The following is a 21,865-nucleotide window of genomic DNA, read 5'->3' on the forward strand; positions in this document are numbered from 1 at the left end:
AGTGGGGTATCTGTCAAACCTGTTGTCCTGGGGTAGCATTGTAAGCACATAATTTGCTTTTCCACAATAATACAGTAGACGTAGTTAATCTAAGGCCAGCGCCCGGCGAGGTAATTGGTTAAGACCCCTATTAGTGGATTTAAGAGGATATCAGGGCGCTAGAGCCACACAAAGCTATTAAGCTACTTAGATTAGAACGTGATTGCCGTCTGTCAATCACCAGATAAGAAAAATAGGGGTGTTGTTGGTGCTCCCATCTTGCAAACACACTCACACGCATTACACACACACACACACACACACACACACACACACAAAATACCCAATAAAGCAGGCCCTAAATGTGCAACTTAAAAGTTGTAGATTGACCTGGCCCCTACTCTCTCCATCGCTGCCCTCTTACCTTCTTCCCCTACAAAGCACAAACACGTTTTTTGAAGCATGACATTATTTCAACTCCGCAACTCACGCCACTGTTTTTGAGTTTGGAGGCTGTTGTTGTTGTTGTTAAGCCGGTGGAGTCTTCTTTTCATGGTTGTTTTTTTAAATATTATTATTATTTTTTTTTTTCTGTTCCCGTTGCTGTCATGTGGTATGGGTTCTGCATGAAAAACAAATTTTATCCGTACAACAGCTTAATTAACTTATTATCTATCGCTGGTGATAAAATTCTGATTCTCACATTAACTGTGACAAAAAAAAGGTGCCTGGTAACCATTGTGACCAGTTTGTATTGTTTTTATGTTGGTGTTGTTATTGTTTTTAACCTTCTCCATTAACATTGAGATGCGATGATGACCTCATTAGGGAGAAAATTCAGACTCACGCATCTGATGAAGGAATTCATAGTCAAATCATGTAACACATACCACACCTAGTGTTAGGATTTATTTTATTATTATTTCTTAATATAAAATATTAGATTACCATTAAATATCCCATTATTGTGATGCAGACAGCATGACTGACTTTTCTCTCTCTCCTCTGCTTCCTCCAGACTCCCGGCCCTTGCCTGACGTAGCCATGACTGGCAAGTGCACTCGGGAATGTGACGAGTACGGCCACTCGGACTCCTGCTGGATGCCTGTGCGCACGTCGCCCGAGCGACGGCCATCCAAGTCAACCACCAACCCCCAACAACCAAAGCTTTCCACTTTCATGAGCGGCAGCGGAAGCGGCAGCAGCAGCAGCGCCGAGCAGCCCGGCAGCCAAGAGACCCTCGCCATGGCCGCCATGGCCAACGGAGACCCCACCGCCGCTCACATGATGGGCGACCGCAACCGCAACCTGCTCAACAAGAAGATGGCCTCCTCCTCCTCCTCCTACGAGGCCTTCGGCTCGCCTTCCTACGGCTCGCCGGGAGGCGGGGAGGAGGCGCTGGGCCACCCTACCGAGGAGATCCCTCTGGCACCTACTGGGGAGTACAAACCCACATCCTGTGGCACTCTGACACGGCGGGAGGTCTACCTGTGAGCTGGGAGGGTTAGACACACCTGCTGTGCGGCAACACATGGCATTAAACACAACACTAAGCGTAGCTGCTTACCCACCACCGTTACAGCTCTAGAAGCTTTTAGCCACCCTTGTTCTGAACAAGGTAGGACTAAACTTTCTCCAAAGACTTTTACAACAGCTCCTTAATGAAAAATCCAAGTGGATAGATAAACATAATTTCATTTTTAAAGTGCTAATTCCGGCCATGACCTGGCAGAAAGGAGGAGGAGGAGGAGGAGAAACTGTTGTTGGCACTGATTGGACTCGGGATGAGGCTGTTCTACTGGCGAGTCGGGCTCTTGGGACACAATCTGCTGCCTGACAGTCAACCTGTACAATAATCAACTCATTTTACATATACAGTACGTGCATGCATTACCCCCCGCCCCCCCCTTCCCCCATGAAGGCCCCATTCTCTGACGATGACTATGTAAAAGGAGACAATTTCTCTTTTTTTTCTGTTTATGTTTTTTTCTAGAAACAAAGCTGTACATGTGGACTATTTTGACTTCAAAGTGTGTCTTCTTCTGCCTTTTTTTATTATTATTATTTCAGACCAGGGCAACACTCTGGCCATGATATTCTGTGGCTGCAACAATATATTGGGATTAATGGTCTCCTATCATGCTGAGCTGTCCATGGACTCTGACATCTTGACTATTTGTGATAAAAAATTGCTCAATAGCAGAACAAAACCTGACCATATTCAATTCCTACAAGGACGGTAAAGACTAAGCTTTAAATACTCAGTCCGGGGGAAAATGACATTTATTTCAGTCCTCTCTTTAAAAAAAAGGATGAAAAATCGGGAGCCAGTGGAATTTGCTGCAACAAAACCCAATGGTTTCAGACTACATCCAACTGGTACACCAGGATGAACATGTGACTGATTCTAACTTACAAGTGTGTACGCTCTTCACAGGCGAAAAAAGTCACTCATTGTACATAAACATCGGACCACGGCAACAACGCTAACCGCTCTCATTCCCCCTTTTTGTCTCGCCACCTTCCCTCAGTCTCTCATTCTTTGTCTTTGATTGGCGACAATGAGACGAAAACCCCCTCTTTTAAAGAGATGCAAGACCTGTCACCGCCAAAAGGCTGGGAAAGCGTGTGTGTACATTTGGTCGTGCGTATTTCGGATCACCTCAGTGGGATGCTACTGTTTCTATCGATATCCCCCCCCCCCCGTTTTGTCCTCAAACACACACATATAGACAGATGCAGAAAAGCAGATTCATTTCACCGAGGCCAGTGGCACTGCTGTACTGACTGAAAATCTTGGGTAAGCACAGTGTATGGCACGCCGAGATTAAAATTGTGGAGGTGCAATTGAAATTGTATGTGTGTATGGGCCAGATATGCAGTATATAGTATGTGTGTACAGGCCATATTAAGTGTATACTGTAGTTGTACACCAATAATAGGCTTAGGAGGGCATAAACATGGCCAAGCTGGTCCTAAAACAGCTGCAAGGACAGCTTTTTACTGTTATTCCTTTTTACGTTTTTGTGTGTGTGTGTGTGTGTGTGATAGACTGAGCAATAAATATCATAACGTTCATGTGACCAACCAGCATCAACTTCTTTTTCACTTCGTCTCAAGCCTTCAAGGTGACGTTAACCCACACACACGGCTGTCCTAGAGAGTCCTTTCAGCACTAGTAGATGTTGCTTTTCCATAGTACATGGTGATGGCATCTTTGAGCACGAATGTAAGAATCAGCTCAATGGAGAACAATCAAAAAAAGAAGAAAAAAAAGCAACGTCGGAACGAACAGATACCAGGAAGTTTTTTTATTTTTTATTTTTTTAGTATTTCTTTTTTCTTTTGGGATTTACAGGCCGAGAAAAAATGGTGTCAAAGAGAAACCAAAGCTTCGAAAGCAGGATGAAGCATTCCCCCATTTATACACAAAAATAGCTTTCTGGGAGAACTTTGCTTGAAGTACACATTACACAAAGACTTTTTTTTTTTTAAATGAAGGATTGAGCTTGAACGATAAGAATGTGATGTCTCAACACAACATCCATTAACATCCTCAGAGCTGGCGCTTAATAACCACATTCACACATAACATAACTATGTTGAGATGTTGTGCCTCCTTGTCTACAGTGTTTTTTCTGTTTCGCAGCTACTGAGGCGTAAAATCTCATGACTGTAATAAAGCAAAAGAATATCAGATGCAATGGAACTTTTTGTATGTTAGCAAAACCCCTTTGGTTTCACCGGAGCTGCTTTTTTTCAGTAATCCGGCAATCTATAGTCTGTAAGTACTACTCGTTGTTCGAAAGAAAGTGCTCCTATACTTATCAACTGTATACATAAATATTTACTTTTTACTGCACGTTTAATGGGAACTTACTTCACTTACTGAGAAGGAAGAAGAAAAAAAACTGTAAAACAAAATGTACAAAAAAATGTTATCCCTGTAAACATGGAAATCCACCTTGTTGCTTGCTTTCGTTATACCTAAAGAAACATTAGCCATGTATTAGCCAACTTAGTACATCAGTTAAGACTGCATACCACTGATTTCTTTACATTTTTTTGTACTTTATGTCATCCTTGTCTTTCATATCACCACACAAACCCAAATCTTTCATATGTTTCATTTTTATCAACTTTGTACCATGAAATTTTTTGCAAATTTTTTATCTTCACCCTATATTTTTTTTCTCCCCTTCTTTTTAATCCCATACATTGGTTTGTTACACAATAACAGTCCGAAACCGTGGAAATGATTATGACAATGTACTCTGTGTTTTACTTTTTTTCTTTATCTGGTGCCACTTTGTATATTTAGAGTGCTTCTGAAAAAAGAAAAAAAAAACTAAAAAAAAAAAAATACTAGAGTGAATGCAAATATGCAATTGTGCCTTTTTATACCAATTGGTATGATTTAATGTTGGTTTGGAATGGTGCATAAACAATGACATGCTTACAAAAGTTAGATGGGGTGGCATTTAAGAACGGACTGAAATACATTTGCATATCTTAGATGAAATCCCATGATGTCAAAAGCTTCTCGGACGACGACCAGTCAGTGAGCCTATAGGTCTAATATTCAAATGGCTGTTGTTCACTCGGTTCAATTATCTTGTTGAAATATCCATTCCTAGCATAGTGCATTACCGAATGAGTACAGGTCAATTCAAAAGTTGCTTGTTGGTAGTAATATTAATGATATAATGGATTTTTTTGTCGTGTTCCACTCATGTACATGTATGACATCAGAGGTCAAGTAACCTTCTTTGTGCATGAAACAAGCTCTAGGACTGAATATAGAAGCATAGAACGAAAGAAAGATAGCGGGGGAAAATGCTGAAAAAAAAATGCTTGAAGACATTTGACTGCTCAGAGTTGAGGGAGCCTAGACATAAAAATGCTAATGTGACGGTTTACTAGGAAGAGTGAAAGTGGGAGGGAGGGAGAAAAAAAAAAGCTGCAAGGGAGAGTTGCTGACAGAACACACACCTCAGGAGGTGCCAAGCAACACAACAACACTACTCACACATGCGTTTTTTTTTTTTTTTTTTTTACAGTGTATGCATATCAGCGGATGATGAAACCCTGTCCTACAAATAGGCTTGCGGTACGATGTTTGCTGCGATTCCGCGAAGCTGATGCTTTGAATTTGCGAGATCAGTCGAAGCGAAAAACAAAGACTCTGTAGCGTGAACCTCAGACAAAAAGAGGAAATGAAAGAAAATGTGCCACATATTGGCACTTAGACTGAATACAGCACACGCTAGTTCATTTCACTGATAGACTGTGCAGTTTTTTTCTTTTTTTTTCTGATATTGACTGAGGTAAACGCTGCAGAGATCTGGACTGGATTGCGGACTGCATTATGTTGTCATTATCCTTCTTAATACAACACTTGACACAACATGAACCACGCGCCACCTGCCATCGAAATGTCTGTATCTTGTTGCTGCCCGAGGTGTGTGTTCAGTCTGTGCTCACCTCTATTCGTATAGCATTCACAGTGTGTAATGAGATTTGTAATATTAACCATTACTATTTGTCCTGCGACTTGGATGTTGATATAGAAATTGAGGAACAAATTTATCATTGTTTAATATGAGTCACTATGCACGCAGCTTAGCTGAACATGGCAAAGTGTATTGAACGCAAGTCCACTTCTATTTATGAGATATTTTACATAATTTAATTTGCTTTTGTACAGGTTTGTGTAAATAAATTGCTTGTCATTTTTGTCTCTGCAGAAATTAAAATATAACATGTTAAAACAAACTGTCCAAGTGTATTTCATTCTGTTTTAATTAAATAAAACTTACAAAGTCAAAAACGGTATGCTGTTATGAAAACACTAATGTAAACAACTCTAATTATTTGATGTCATAAAGTCACTGCAAGCAATTTCAACTCATCTTGGCTCTGAACTCCAAAAGCTGGTTCCAGTGATCTAAATAAGGATCATTCTTGTGACAATGTTAACACAGGCGACATTTAGCTCAGAGTGTTAACAAAATACAAATGAAGAGTTCATTTGCAAAAGCAGATAAGTGCCATTTTGAAAGAAATGAGCTGAGGCTTTGTAATTATTCTTTGAATAGTGTTGCTTTCAATAAAACTTTATTTTTTTTGAGATATGTCTGTTTTGTTACATCTCAAAGTCACTCAACTTTGGTTTGACTGATATCACCTTATGTAAATAAAAAATGAAGATTCTAGAGTTATCTGCTTTTGCAAATGAACTCTTCAAATAAAGTTAGATTTTTTATTTCAAAATTAATTAACTACATGCCAAGATATTAATCACTATTATCTGTATGTGTTATTTTAAGATGCACTGATTATTTTTTGTCCATTTGGAGATAGAGAAACAAGCTGGAAACACATAATCATTAGGTAACTACAACTAATGTGTTCGAAAACAGTTGCCTCTTTACACAGAGCAACATTAGCATATGTTTGGTGTCTGCTTTCTGAAGCTCAAGTCCAATATCCTGTACATTATTTAACAGTGATTTGGTCTCTTGTGAAATATATTGTGCTTTTTACCTATAGGTGCATCATGGAGAGGCAAAGGTTTGCTCTATATGGCTCTATAATGATCATCAAGGAGATTCCGAGACCAAGTCTCGCTATTCGGCCGAATATCGTGCAGTGTCTTTGTTGATGTGTTATTTCACAACACATCAACATGAAAACCAAATTTTCCATTACACATCACAACCCGGTTGCTAACTTTTAAGGGGATAGTGCCTTTTGCTAGCTGTGCAGTGAGTTTTGCTAGCTTGAATTTTACTGTAGCCTGCAAAAAAATGAATTTATTAATAGATAATGTAAATTGGCTATAAGAAACTTTTAACAACTCTATGGATTAGAACTTGCAGATAACTCCATATAGGTTCATCACTATGAGTCATTCTGTCAAATTAAACCTTATATTCCAGCATTAAAAATGTTAATTAGCGCTGCATTAAGTGACAAGGTAAAGATTTATTTTCAGTGGTGTGAAATCTGGATCATACTCATTATATAATCTCAGTTGAACATGTAGCTACATTTATTGCATCAAGCCAGTAAGTGACCTTGATGATGTGGAGCAATCAAAACTCATTCAAACAGTAAAAATCATCCTCCTAATGACCATATTAGCTGTACATGTGTATGTAAACACACGTGTGAATGTATTCATATGTATTGGAGTGTGTATCTCATAGTGCCTGTATGTCTGAGGTTGATGTACGAGGCGATTACAGTCGAGGTGATTAGAGATCCATTCTACTCCATTCCCTATGCTCTGATTAACAGCACCGCTACAGCCTCTCCCACACCCTCAAATCACTAATGGCGTCTTAATAGAAAACTACAAATTACATCTCCAAAGTTCAATAATTTGGAGAAAGTTTTTCTCTCAACTGACACAGAAATATTGGAGGGTGTACGGTAGGGATGGAGTGATTTTCGATCGGATCGTCTATCAGCGATCGAAGGGGACGATCGTGATTTTTTTTTCAAATGGCGATCTTTAAGGCGATCTTTAATTAATTTACTGCCGTAAGATGTTAAAGAAATAATCTCTAGAACCTGCGCTCTACTGTGTACTTGAAAAATGTTTCGTGGAGCAACATGTCTGCATACAGAGCCCTTGGATCTGTGCAACAGAGGAGTGAATATTAAACTCTTAATTCCTGATCTTTTTTTTTCCTTCTCACTTTTTTTCGGAGGTGCATGCCGCGGACGCAGGCTGTGCGGGGTGGGGCGGGTCATTAAAAAAACTGATGAAGAAGTCCAGAGTGTGTTATCAGGGGTGCGCTGATGTTGACGAGAAAGCCGGCGGAGGTGTGAGGGAACCGGTGAGACGCCGGCTGGGCGCATCAGCAGAGCGGGGTTGAAGCAGAGAGCAGAGCGGGGAGAGGGAGAGGCGGCGGCGGCGGCGGCGGCGGCGGCTGCTGCACTCGCTGCACTGTGACTCTCCCACTCCTCACGAGCTCCACACTGACAAGCTACCGGCAACACAGCGCCTCTGTCTGCCCTTTCAAAGTAAAAAAAAAGCCCGCTGTCTGACGTTTCATTGCGGCGGGGATGGTTGTGAAAATAGATGCGGTGGTGCGGGGCGGGTCAAAATACTTCATAGATGCGGGACCCGCGCGTCATGCATGCGCGCTTGTCTGTGTGTGTGGACGACAATAACGGAGAGTGAGCGCTATGCGGAAATGAATGAACGGAACTATGTAGCAAGTTTTTTTTTTTTTTTTTAAAGATGACGTAATTGCAACCCCCCCCCCCCCCCCCCCTCCTGGCGATTGGATCGCCTATCGGCGATCGACAGTGTCCGCGATCGAATGATCTGAATATAGGGCCGATTTCCCATCCCTAGTGTACGGTAGGGATGGAGTGATTTTCGATCGGATCGTCTATCAGCGATCGAAGGGGACGATCGTGATTTTTTTTTCAAATGGCGATCTTTAAGGCGATCTTTAATTAATTTACTGCCGTAAGATGTTAAAGAAATAATCTCTAGAACCTGCGCTCTACTGTGTACTTGAAAAATGTTTCGTGGAGCAACATGTCTGCATACAGAGCCCTTGGATCTGTGCAACAGAGGAGTGAATATTAAACTCTTAATTCCTGATCTTTTTTTTTCCTTCTCACTTTTTTTCGGAGGTGCATGCCGCGGACGCAGGCTGTGCGGGGTGGGGCGGGTCATTAAAAAAACTGATGAAGAAGTCCAGAGTGTGTTATCAGGGGTGCGCTGATGTTGACGAGAAAGCCGGCGGAGGTGTGAGGGAACCGGTGAGACGCCGGCTGGGCGCATCAGCAGAGCGGGGTTGAAGCAGAGAGCAGAGCGGGGAGAGGGAGAGGCGGCGGCGGCGGCGGCGGCGGCGGCTGCTGCACTCGCTGCACTGTGACTCTCCCACTCCTCACGAGCTCCACACTGACAAGCTACCGGCAACACAGCGCCTCTGTCTGCCCTTTCAAAGTAAAAAAAAAGCCCGCTGTCTGACGTTTCATTGCGGCGGGGATGGTTGTGAAAATAGATGCGGTGGTGCGGGGCGGGTCAAAATACTTCATAGATGCGGGACCCGCGCGTCATGCATGCGCGCTTGTCTGTGTGTGTGGACGACAATAACGGAGAGTGAGCGCTATGCGGAAATGAATGAACGGAACTATGTAGCAAGTTTTTTTTTTTTTTTTTAAAGATGACGTAATTGCAACCCCCCCCCCCCCCCCCCCCCCCCCTCCTGGCGATTGGATCGCCTATCGGCGATCGACAGTGTCCGCGATCGAATGATCTGAATATAGGGCCGATTTCCCATCCCTAGTGTACGGTAAGATCACATCACTCAGGCTAAAAGAGAATACTTTTAAATTACATGTGGCCATTTGAGCATTACTTCTGCTTTACGTAACATGGAAATGTGACAAGATTACAAAATGTATTCAGGAAAAAAAAACTAAGATTCTTCACCGGTGCAAACAGGGGGATCACATTCTTGTTGTGTCATATCATAACCAAAATTATAAACTGAAAAACATTGTTTTTGCTCAAGTTTTGTTTGTGTACAGTTTCAATTGGAAATTCAAAAGTAAGACAATTATGCCCCCACCCACTGCATGTTTGTTTCCAAAAGATGCCACTTCTAAGAAATACTAGGTTTGAATCATGTTGATATGCAAATGGTCTTGCTCATTTTCTTGTCCTCTCTGAAGCATTTTGAATTGCCTAGCATGGAATAATCAGCGGGTAGTATTAATTTTTCTGTTGAGAGAGGGGGAAATTAAGACAAATTAGAATGAATTTGAATGTAATTAATGTTTAGGCAATGCATACCAATGAATTGTTGTGAGGTTTTTTTTTTAATGAATAAAACAGCGACTGAATACTTTGAATACCATAAATAAGAATAAGTTTTGCAAAATTACAAGCTGCTTTGATACCACTGGATAGGAGTTATCAGCAACAGGCAATAACACAATTTTGCATGAATTATTAATTCCTCAAATGTACATAATCATATTTTTTTTCCACAGTAAATATTAATCTCTCAAGAGCCGGCTGTGAAACAGGTCTCATCGGGTCAGGTTTAGCATCACAGTTGGAGTATCGTGGGCGTGAGTGTTTTTCTGACTGTACTACAACAAAGTGAGGCACAACAGGTTTCGCAAGCACCTGACACTTCTTTCACTGGCAGCAGCAGACACATTTCTGGCAAGCATCACTGGCAGTTATACCTGACACTGCCCCGCTATCGTTGATCTCCATGCAAAGTTGCAAAAAGGCGCAAAAAGGTCCGGCCGTGCTCTGACCTCCCACGCAGGCTCCTCCGTCAGAAGAGGAGCCCAAAAGGAGACGTGAGGTCTCGATAATAATCGGGCAACTCGCCTGTTTCAAAGGTCCACTCTGTGGTGCTGTCTTGTTCAGCCAGCCCTATGAGAGAAGATAGTGCGGGACAAGCAGACAGATAAAGCTGCACCTACCGTAGGATATGGAGGGGATAAGCCTGAGTACACCACAGGGAAAAGGAGAGGGAGAGGGAGAGGGGAGGGAGAAAATCAAAGGTACTACCACTAAAGCTCAGATATGTAAAGCTAATTAATGAAATCATTGATCACTTCTCCAACATCAAACATGAAATATACCATTTTCATATAAATCCCATTCCCATTTATGCTCACTGGGGCGAAATAACGACTCAAAATCGCATCAGCAAAGGGAATTCGACCATAAACCTTCAAGGAAGCTATTTGATATCCACAATTTATGACTTTTTTATTGTCTTTAAATTTTATTTTTCTAGCGCAACCACAGGAAATAGCATCTGAGGAATAGCAGTTAGGGCTTTGTTAAATTGATTTCTCTTTCATATTTATTTTACGAACGCGCTGAGGGATCGAGGGGCTAACTTTTTTATGTGTTGTGGATGGAACAAATAAACAAGTTCATAAGGAAACTCCTGCAATAACTTTGATTTAATTGTGATCACATAAATTCTATCAGAGTTTATATTTTGCCAGGCGATCACAGGCGCACACGCACACACAAACACCCCTGAGGATGATGTCATTACAGTTAATTTTATTGCGCTCAAAGCAGAGATGGACACACAGCCGCTGTCTCACCCTGTCAGGACGTTTAAACGTCCTCCATCAATGTTTTCTGAAATCCATTCATTTGAGTTGATTTGTAGCAGTTGCTCACTTTTATCGTCTCAACAATTATTTGTTTTTATCTAATTTAAACTATGGTAATCTTCTTTTTTCAGTGTTTGACCACTAGATGCACTATTGAACTGCACCACAAGCACATCTCAGCAGCTCCATCATTGATAGTTTTTTTTGTGCTCATCCGTTCAGTTGTGTTTATGATGAACAGTCTCCGTCTGTAAACTAGGCCACACAGGAGGCAGGAAGTGGAATGGTGGAGAGAGGGTATGAGTGATATCTATCCAGTGCGCACAGGTCACTCGTTATTACCCACAAGCCTCACCGTGACCCCAGCTGTCACATGATAGATTCCCAACAATGACCTGCAGCCATCCATGTGATCTCCCACCAATACAAAAAGAAGAGGTGTGAGGTGAATGCTACTTATTGTGACACCCCAACCCCTCTCCAGAATAAGTAAAAATAAAAAAATACTGCTGTATAACGGGCAAATACATACACGGCCATTAATCAACCATCAGTTGTGAGTTGAATGCACACAAATTTATATGTGCTAGATTTATGTGGCGCAAGCAATTTGACAAAAATCCATACAAGGCTTAGTAGTTGGAGCTGGACCGGTGATTAATGAGAACTACTTACATAAGAGGAAAGTGAGCAGGTGAGAAGAAAAGGGGGGAGACAGAGCTGGAGGAGGCAGATAAATGACAAATAGATGGCGGTCGACTGTGGGGGCGAAAGGGATTGAGAAAAAGGTGACTTGCTTGATTGACTATCCAACGCCCAACGCTCCCCTGACGCCTTCAATCCAGACTTCATGTTCTAAAACAGACGTCTTGACAAATACATTTATTTATGGGAGAAAAAGTTTGCTCTCCTGAAAAAACTGAACTTTTAATTTGAAATTCCTCAAAACAATCTCTTTGTGAAAAATCTTTGCGGAAGGAGCACATTCCCACCTAAAATACCCTCACCTTTGACATGTTGCAGAGCTTTTTTTTGGCTAAGGCTTCTTATGGAAAAACTCAACTACACTCCAAATGCAGTCATGCACACACACAAAAAGAGAAAATATTTGGTCGAAAGTGGGAAGTAACAAAACCATTACAGGCGGCTAGTATGTCTGAAAAGTTCTTTTTTCTCATTCAAGGTAACTGAATTAAGTAAAGCACCCGATCTCCAGGGTCAGACTGTAATGGTGAAGAGTGCTTCAGTCCAGACTGTCACATTGCAATGATTGATAGCGAAAATATTAATAAATAATCCTCCAGGTGCTGACATGTTGAGTGTTTTTCTCTTTTGCCAAATGGACGTTCTCTTTTCAAAGGGCATGCTGAGATCTTTATTTACTTTATTTCATCCGTTCAGGTTTTGCGATGAAACACTTCAACTTCAGAGTTGTCTGAATCGGCATTTGGAGTGTAATTACAGTAGGATATTGCACAGAGGCAAATTTCGACAGAGGCGATTTTCTCAATCGAGCCAATCACCGGTTCGGCTGTCTTTTCTTCCCCCGTTGCTGCAGTGTAAATGTAATTTAAACGAGGTTCAGAGTAATTTATACCCTCGCTAATGTTCAACATATTAAATGCCATCATAAGAATAAAACATTAAAGGATCCCTGTGGAGTTTCCTTGTAAACAATGATATCATATTGAAAGAGTTTCCATCCAGACAAAAACTAAATATGTAATTTTCAATGTCTAAACCTCCCATTAGCAACACTCACATTTATTTCCCTGGTGTTTTCTTCATCTTTGACTGTTTTGGCACATAGAAAATGAAGAAATTTCAATGGATACCACTAACTTTTTAACTTGGGATTTGTTTTGTCCTCCTGCATTTAAACTCATTAGTTAGTAGATTTGCTAATGTTAGTTCACTTTGTTGATTTAGTGTTTCAATATTCAATATACAGGTAATACTCAGAAAATTAGAATATCGTGAAAACGTTCATTCATTTAAGTAATTCAACTTAAAAGGTGAAATGAATATATTATTTAGACTCATAACAGGCATTGCAAGATATTTCAAGCTTTTATTTGTTAGAATTTTGATTATTATGCAGGGTTCGACAATAACGGTTGCCCGATTGCCCGGGGCAAGTAAAAATTACCGGCGGGCAGGTAGAACCTGCGCGGACTTGCCCGGTCGGGCAAGCACCGACTCAGATTTTATTATTTTTTATTTTCGGACTTTTTATGCATTTATTTTGAAAGGACAGCTGGAGAGAGACGGGGGGAGAGGGGGGGTTGACGCGGAGCAAAGGCACTGTCAGGTGGGATCGAACTGGGTCGCTGCAGCGGGTGCTCTACCAGGTGAGATAGGTACGTCGCTCGCGGCTCGCCGTAATCGGCGATTTCACCGAGCATTTCACTGACGGTGAGCGGCCTGACGCTGCTTCATTAACGCCGCCGCTGTTTCAGACTCGGGGCAGACGCACCGTTTAGTTACCATACCGACGAGCTAACGTGCCCTTTTTAGGTTATAATCCTGTTGTCAATAAACACACGTGGAGACGGCGCTACAACCAGGGGTGTGAAACATGCGGCCCGCGGGCCAAAACCGGCCCAACAGTGGGTCCAATCCGGCCCTCAGCAAGTGTGAAAATTTTAAATTGCACATATTTTTATCAAGAAATTTCAGGTGGTTCATAATATGTTTTGTAAAAGGATAGTTCATTAACTGTAAACATCTTAATAATGTACTAAAACAGAGGAAAAATAGAAATTTTAAAATATATGTATAGGCTATCATGATATTGTTTTACTGGTTAGGCCTACTTGAGATCAAATTGTGCTGTTTGTTACCCCTGAACTAAATTGAGTTTGACACACATGATTGGCTGTTTGCCTGTCACTGTTGTTTCAATGTCCCACATCCTTGAGTTTTACAGGGGCAACTCAATAAACTAGAGTAACATGGAAAAGTCTAGGCTATTTCCAGTAGTTCAAGTCAAATGGCCCCAACCAAGTATTGAGAGCATATAGATGGACATGAACATTTTCATATTCAAAATTATTTTTTAAATTGGTCTTTTCTAATATATATATATATATTTTTAGATACTGCATTAATACTGAAGCTAAATTGTCCACTGCAGCATGTGAATGCAATGAAAAGAATAAAATCTGATTGGAGGAGCCAGCTATCTGTTAAAATGTTGTCCAGGTTAATGTTTTAGCCATTAAAAGGCCCTTCAGTTCAAGATTTCAACTGTGATCGGGCATTAAACAGGTGGCTCACCTGTTCAGATAGGGCATGGAGGGTGTAACTGCTACTGGTCAAATAATGTGAAATAGCAGTTAATTTTACATGTCTGCAATGATTGCCATTTAAATGCAATTATAGATAATAATAAATACTGCTTTCTGAAGAAAGAAGTGTTGTGTAGTGTTGTGTATAGTCAACAGGAAGGATTTTAGTAAGATATAAGTCATGAGCGAAAGTATGCACCACACAACCAGAAAAAAAAAACCTAGGCAGGGCAAGTAAGAATTTAGATGGGGCAAGTAGATTTGAAAAGTACTTGCCCGACAGGGCAAGTACGAAAAAACCTTAACGTCGGACCCTGTTATGGCTTACAGCTTATGAAAAACCCAAAATCAGAATCTCAAAAAATTTGAATATCGTGAAAAAGTTCAATGTTGTAGCTCAAATTGTCAGCCAATTAATCCAAAACACCTGCAAAGGGTTCCTGAGCCTTTAAAAGCTCTCTGTCTGGTTCAGTACAGTTCGCAATCATGGGGAAGTGAATGAACTTTTTCACGATATTCTAATTTTCTGAGTATTACCTGTATATAATATTTAATACCACAGATAGTTTAGTCCAGGCATGTCCAAACTATGGGGCTGTGTGTGGCTGCTGGTTTTTGTTCCAACCAAGCAAGAGCTCACAGATTAACCACCAACTCTCTGAAGACTGAGATCAGTTGATTGAATCAAGTCAAGTCTGGTGTGCTGCTGCTTGGTTGGAAAGAAAACCTGCAGCCACACCGGCCCTTTGTGGAAGAGTTTGGACATGCCTGCGTTTAGTCCATTCCATCATGCTCCTGAGCCATCGACAGTCAAACAAGATGCAGCTTGCAATTGCAGTTCCCTTAATGGCCACTTGTTGGTGGCTTTAAAAGCAAGTCCAGTCCTATAGACTCCCAAGTTAAAGTACACAACTTTCCAGAAGAAATAAATATGAATATATTCTATTAATTAATACATAATTGAAGGGGTGGCCAGTTTGAGCACCAGGTGAGTGAATGCCAAGGTCATGGCCCTCCTCTTAATCCAAAAATAGGCGGAGTTGATGGCAACAGCAGATCAGCAACCACTTCAAACCCTCTCTTCTTCAGAAAACCTTTGGGAAACATCCAAGAAGCTACAGTACGTCCATCTTTATTAACCATGACTATGTCTCAAACAGAATATGGGCCAGAGGGTCTGTCTCTTTTAAAGGCAGATATCATCTTGAGATCAGTATTGATCTGCACCCATGCAACCCGCTTAATAGGAGGCCGCAGTGGAGTCGGAGTGTGTTACAGCACAGAGTAATGAATCCTCTAATAGATGTTTGCAGTGAGTCCTATTATTCAGATTGAATTGATGACTCCGACTCTAATCACTTTTGCAAACGCAACAAATGGATTTTCTGTGTTGTTACAGCGTATAGCTGTGGACACGATGGTTAGTCTGTGTTACTGTGTTTTTGCCGCACTTTGAAAACGACTTCTAGTCAGAGGGTGTTAGCTGCAGCACTCACACACTCAGATCAATCAAAAAAAAAAACGCCGCTGCTTATTTTGGAGGGAAAAGCCGCGGCATAGAAATTCTCACTTACCATAAGGCGTCGCGAGGAGGATCATGTCTGATGTATGAATCATAGGGTGATATCATGCAAAACTAGTCTGGGAGGTAATGTTTTGGCAGCAGTAGTCATATCTCATCTTTACCCCCCTTTTTCCCGCAGTCGCAGCTCTGCATTTATGTTTCAGATTCACACATTTACAACCGTGTGTGGCGGATTCTTGCTGTTCGGCGGGAACGCTCGGCGCCACAGCTGAATACGACCACATTCAGCCTCTCCTGAAGCCTGACAATGACGCAAGCGCCCCCACCCCCCCCAGACGACATGACTGAACGCTGACCCCGCTGTCAAGCTGGTGACGATATTCACCTCTAGCCTTTTTTTTTATTATTATTATTTCCCTCCTGCTTTGTCTTTTCCTTATTTAACCCCTGGTTTGTTTTGTCTTCCCTTTATTCCCCTATTGCATGTCTGAGGGGGTTCTCATGCGACTTCTACACATGCTGAAATTTTTGCGTGGTGAGAAGCCAGAGGGAAAGAGAGAGAGCGGGAGAGATGAAAAATGGAAAGCGAGACGGAGAGAGAGGGAGAGTTGGATTTGCCTCATGCTGTTAACATGCACAAGGCACCAGCTATGAAAATGCAACAGATTTTTTTTTTTTGCAAAGAGAATGATCTGAACAATCTCATTATTATTTCCCATGTGGATGAATATATAATGTTCAGAGCAGCTGTTTGTAAGGGCCAGAACACACACATATAAGAACTCTCTCCTATCTCTAAGAATTAACTCTATGACATGACTACAGTTTGACTCAGGAATGGTTGTATTTACCTTACAGTGGGGTGTGTGTGTGTGTAAGTGCATGTGTTGAATCCCTGACTCACCCTGTGGCTCGGGGCCAAGAGTGCAGCACAGCTTTATTCCATTTTGACACTTTGATAGACACCAAGCCATTTCTATCCGACTGTGCCCGACTACCTCTGCCACTCTGCTGCACTTCTCATTACTGTTAGACCAAAGGAAATCACCAAGTAGCACAGATTGTGAAAATGAGAAGTATAAAGAGCTGTGGTTCCATACAGTATGTGGTCTAATCATTAGCTGGCTGGATGTCAAACGTCAGGGTACCTTTACATTACTTTACATGCAGTAATTTGTACAATTTCTCCTTTCGAGTGATGCCAACTATCAACGAGCCATGGGCCGACTATTCACTATATTCACAGCGTCGCCATTTGTCCTTACGTCATCACTTGGGGTGGGTAAACAAACCGTATAACTGCTGCGTCCCTGGTTGCAAACCGTACAAACGTCAGGAGTCTGAAAACTGCTTTCCTTTCATCGCTTACTGGTTGATACAGGTATGGGTCGTTAACATCCAAAGGGACATCGGGCCATATTTTGAAGTAAAAGGACATTTGGGTTAAACTGATTTGGGTTTGGGTAACCCTAACCCTGACTAATACTCATGCTGCACCAGCATCAAAACAAAGCCACAAAACATTCACTATTAATAAAATATGTTTTATTTTCCAAGCAATAACCCCCTGCCTTCTTTTTAGAAATGGTTTAGTACATGCTGAACCAACAATAGCCCCCCGTAAACTCTTGAGACAGTTATTAGCGAACATAGCACTGACTTAATATAGTGCTAGCTGGAAGAACAGAGAATGCAAAAACATATATCTGGTTACCAGAAACAGGAAAACCAAAAGTTGCCCTGGTTAACATAAAAAAAAAGTCTATGAAAAAAGTGGTGATGAAAAGTCGGGGTTAAGGGCCCACTTCACTTTATTAGGGGGCCCTGAATTACTAGCAACGGCCCTGCCTATAAGCCCTGTGTTGTCATGTCATCTAAAGTCATGGTGATTTTACAGTGCAGCCCATTTCTCATTCACTTCGACTGAAGCCTGACTGATCAGCAAATCAAACATGCATTTCCTGTCAGAGTTCACCCGTGTTTAGCTTTCGCAAAGGCAACTTATTGCTATATCTAGTACACACACAACACACAACTCTAGCATGGCTCTCACACCCTTGTGTGCAGACTGATCGATGCTCATTTACTGTCTGCTTCCATTCACCAGACTGAGGCTTTTACATCCCTGACCACCAACACAGGAGTCTCCACTTCCTCTGTCTGATTAGACTTTCCAGTCTTCACCAGCATGATGTCAGTGAAAAGTCAATCAAATCCAGTTTCTACACCCACATTGCCATCAGAAGAGGTCTGATTAGGTCAGTGAAGTTAAAATCAAACTTTGACGGGGGCTTTAACTGTGTAAAACCAACTCAAAACACTGTGCAATTAATGTTCTGAAGTCGGAATATTACTTGTTAGCAACTATTCCATTAATTGTTAATTCAATTAGTCTTAATAACACATTTGGTTTAAGTGTCATTTTTGCGGTGTCTGTGTGTATTCCCAACAGTGGTGCTGATGCGTGTTTCATTCCAGCGAATTCATGTTAGCATGTATGCTATCTGACATGAACATGTGTACATGCATAAACAAATACATTCGCTCCAAACTGCTCGACTATTGATCCCTCAGTGATCTCTTAAAACCAACCGCTGGTCCAACACGCTGCCGTCTATTTACATATCATCATTTGCATACCAAAGTATCACTGCCCAAGACACTCGCTCATGTTTAATTCATCAGAGGTATATTTACATAAGGTACAGCGGAGCCAAGGCTCAACCTGAAGCCACCGCGGGCAACTTCAGGACCGGGGACTTTTTTGGCTTCCCGGACGAGCTGCGCATCAAGCTTTCTGTCGTCTGCTTGTTTCTCCCCTCCTCACCCCCCACCCCCACCACGGTAATTAATTAGCTAATTTCAGCCTCTGCCGAGATCAATGGATTCGGCTATCCTCGCGGGCTAATACAATTCATCGAATGAGGGTCGGGAGAGAAGAGACTGAGATCTGTGGGGCTAATTCTCTGGGGAGAGTGGCCTCTTGCTTGCAGCTTATTTTGCTGTGGTGCATCCCCGCTCCATAGTCACCAGCAAAACAAAATACCCCTGTGATGTATATAAAATATCTGTTTATGCATGCATTATTCTGACAAGGACGGTCTTTGTCTTTGATGTTTTATGGTAGATAGTGCTCCTTGTATGCACATTTTGCATGCATGTTTTTGCATAATTATCCCACATATCTGATTGTGGGAAGACACTGTACAAACTTGTGGAGGGAAGGATAAAAAAAAGAAAAGAAACGTAATCAGTCAAGCAAGTACGCATGCATGTTTTATTTACTCATTTGCATAAATATGATGGCTCTATGAGAAAGGGTGGCTTGTTTTTTGTGTGTGAAGTATTTAGGTTAGCGCTTGTACGAGAAGAAAAAGCACACTGGTATTTGCATGTGCTACATCAAAGGATGCTAGCATGTGGCAGTCACAGCTCAGCCCGGTTGGGTTTTGATTGATGCATTGGGGTTGCAGGACTTCCTCCTCGCGATGGAAATGCGATGCTACACATGCAGATTTTCCTGCTGGTGAACTCCGATTCACTCCTAATAAACAGCAAGGTGTGGGAGGTGTGATTTTAAACAACAACAAAAAAGCATCTTATTCCCAGCAGATCTGACTGTGCATCCTTTCCTTTCTCTCTGTCTCTCTCGCACATACACACACACACTCACACAGTCCAAAGTGTGAACCATGTTGTCCCTATGGCCACCTTGTTTACTTCCTGCTTCTCCATCTCTTGCTCTTGCTGCACCCAGTGAGACACAGAGGGCGAGAGAGAAAGAGAGAGAGGTGGTGGAGGGTGAGGGGGGGGGGGGGGGGGGGGGTCGGGAGCTACAGTGTGTATCCCATGAGAGGGTGTGTGTGTGTGTGTGTGTGTGTGTGTGTGTGTGTGTGTGTGTGTGTGTGTGTCTGGACCCTCTGCTAAAACCTCTGCAGGCTGCTTTCCTCTCTCAAGGTGAAAATATGTGGGGGTGTATGTGTGTGTGTTGTGCAGGGGCTACACTTAATTAGCCCATTACACATAAGCACAAGTGCCCACACTCTGCATGCGGATTCATTCTCGCATGTGTGAGTTAACGCAACAAAAGCACACACACGCGCGTGCCCTCACACACATGCACGCAAAAAAATAAACAAATCCACATGGATTTGATGATGCTAAGCAGCGGGAAACCCCAGGGAGCGGTGCTGTCTTGACAAAACAAAACAGATGTTTATGTGCACAATGTCACCCTAATGTCAGCAGCCATGCTCCCACCCCTTCTTTATTAATCACACGCCTCCACGCGGCGCTCCTCAGCTCCTGTTTTGATTTAACGTTTCTATCTCTCTCTGCCATTGGGGGCATGTGTGATAAAATGTGCGATAAAAACCACCTGTGTCACCGCTGGAATCCTGAGGATTTACGCTGTCAGGTTTAATCATCTATTTCACATGCCTGTTCATAAAGAAAAGGTGGGGTTCTGTGGGGGGGGATCTACTACTCGGCTGACAACTGCTGCCAGTGTGCCCTTGAGCAAGACCTTTAACCTGCTCTGCTTTAGTATAAGAGCATGTTTGAGTTTGAGCGACTGCGTAGCGCTGCCTGAATTCGAGGCATAATAAAAAAGAAGAATATATATCTCTGCAAAGCCTTTCCTGTATGAATAATAAGACTCATAGAGGGGACCGGGGTGAGGGTGGTGCGCATGATTGGGGTGAGTGAGACCGCATTGACTTTAAAAAAAAAACTGTTAGCTGTTAATACCAAAGTGCAGTGGTGGTAGCGCTGGAAATAGCTGCTGAGGAAAAAAAAAATTTAATTCATGTGTCGATTATGCAACTCAGAAAAATCACCAGGCTCCTTCTATAGTGTGTGTGAAGTGTGACTGCCATATTACCAGGCAATACAAGTGCACACGGTGTTCCCCCTAATGCAGCGGGGAGAAGAAAAAAAGAAAAGAAAAACAGTGCCAGCAGTGTGTGGCTTCAACCCAGTTGCCAGAACAGAACAGTGATGGTTTCAGGGGGACTTTTTGAGAGCTTTAAAGCCAAGTTGTATGTTTAAATATTCACTTCCTCTATAGCTGCACATGATTCAATGTAGGTTGATAAAATGTGGTTTATATGAGACTTTTGGGCCCAAATCCACACTGCTCATCACTAAAAAAACTCTAGAAGTACCTCCTGCATAATTACACTTTGTCTCACAAGGCCCAATAAATTAATATTAATATCAATATATTAATATATATTACATTTTTCCAATTAATGTATGCTGTTAAGTGGCTGAGCCAGAGAGGAAATTGTAATGGAAGCACTGTGATTAAACTTTTACTCATTTCTAACCGCAAAAACAGTGAAGTGTAACACAATTATGTATTTGCAAGATACATGCAAAGTTCCCTCATTATGCAAAAATGTTTAGACACAAATGCATATGTGAAAGTTTTATCAGTATTTATTTTCCTCAGCAGGGAGAGTTTTTTCTTCCCTTTTTTATTTTTTACTTTGTTTGAAGCTTTCAGCCATTAGCAGGCAGTGGAAAAAGCAACATTGGCAACTCATAAGGTTTGAAGATAATACGGCATGTTTATTAGTGTCACGACCTGGACGTAAGGCTACGACCGAAAGCGAGGGAATGTAGGCTGAGCTGAGCCGACCAATAAACTGTTATTTACGACAAAATGGTCCAATTAACATAATAAGAAAAACACAGGCATGTCTTGTGCAAAAACAAAAAACAAAAAAAACTGCCTAGAAAATAAAAATGAAAATCACAATGGAGTCATTATTATGGCCACCTCTCAAGGGCAAGTCGCTTTTTATGCTCCATTTTTGGTCTCAACCAGCTCCAGATGAAATATTTGGCTCTTTTCCTGCTTTTTCAGCTAGATTCTAACTTTATCCTCCTCCAGTAGGTTCACATCTACCACTTTTCACACATATTGGGATTCCCATAA

At 41.8% G+C, this 21,865-nt stretch overlaps 1 protein-coding gene across 1 annotated transcript in view; it reads left to right on the forward strand.

Annotated features, from left to right (window-relative positions):
* Positions 1–2,648, forward strand: part of pcdh7b (protocadherin 7b) — a 105,754-nt gene extending 103,106 nt beyond the window's left edge. Inside the window, 1 exon segment of the mRNA XM_083993449.1 lies at positions 998–2,648. Within this exon segment, the coding sequence (XP_083849575.1) occupies positions 998–1,473 (476 nt within the window). The 3' untranslated portion in view covers positions 1,474–2,648.
* The last annotated feature ends 19,217 nt before the right edge of the window (positions 2,649–21,865 follow it).

The sequence above is a fragment of the Trachurus trachurus genome (genome assembly GCF_905171665.1).
Source record: "Trachurus trachurus genome assembly, chromosome: 18".
Lineage (NCBI taxonomy): Eukaryota > Metazoa > Chordata > Actinopteri > Carangiformes > Carangidae > Trachurus > Trachurus trachurus.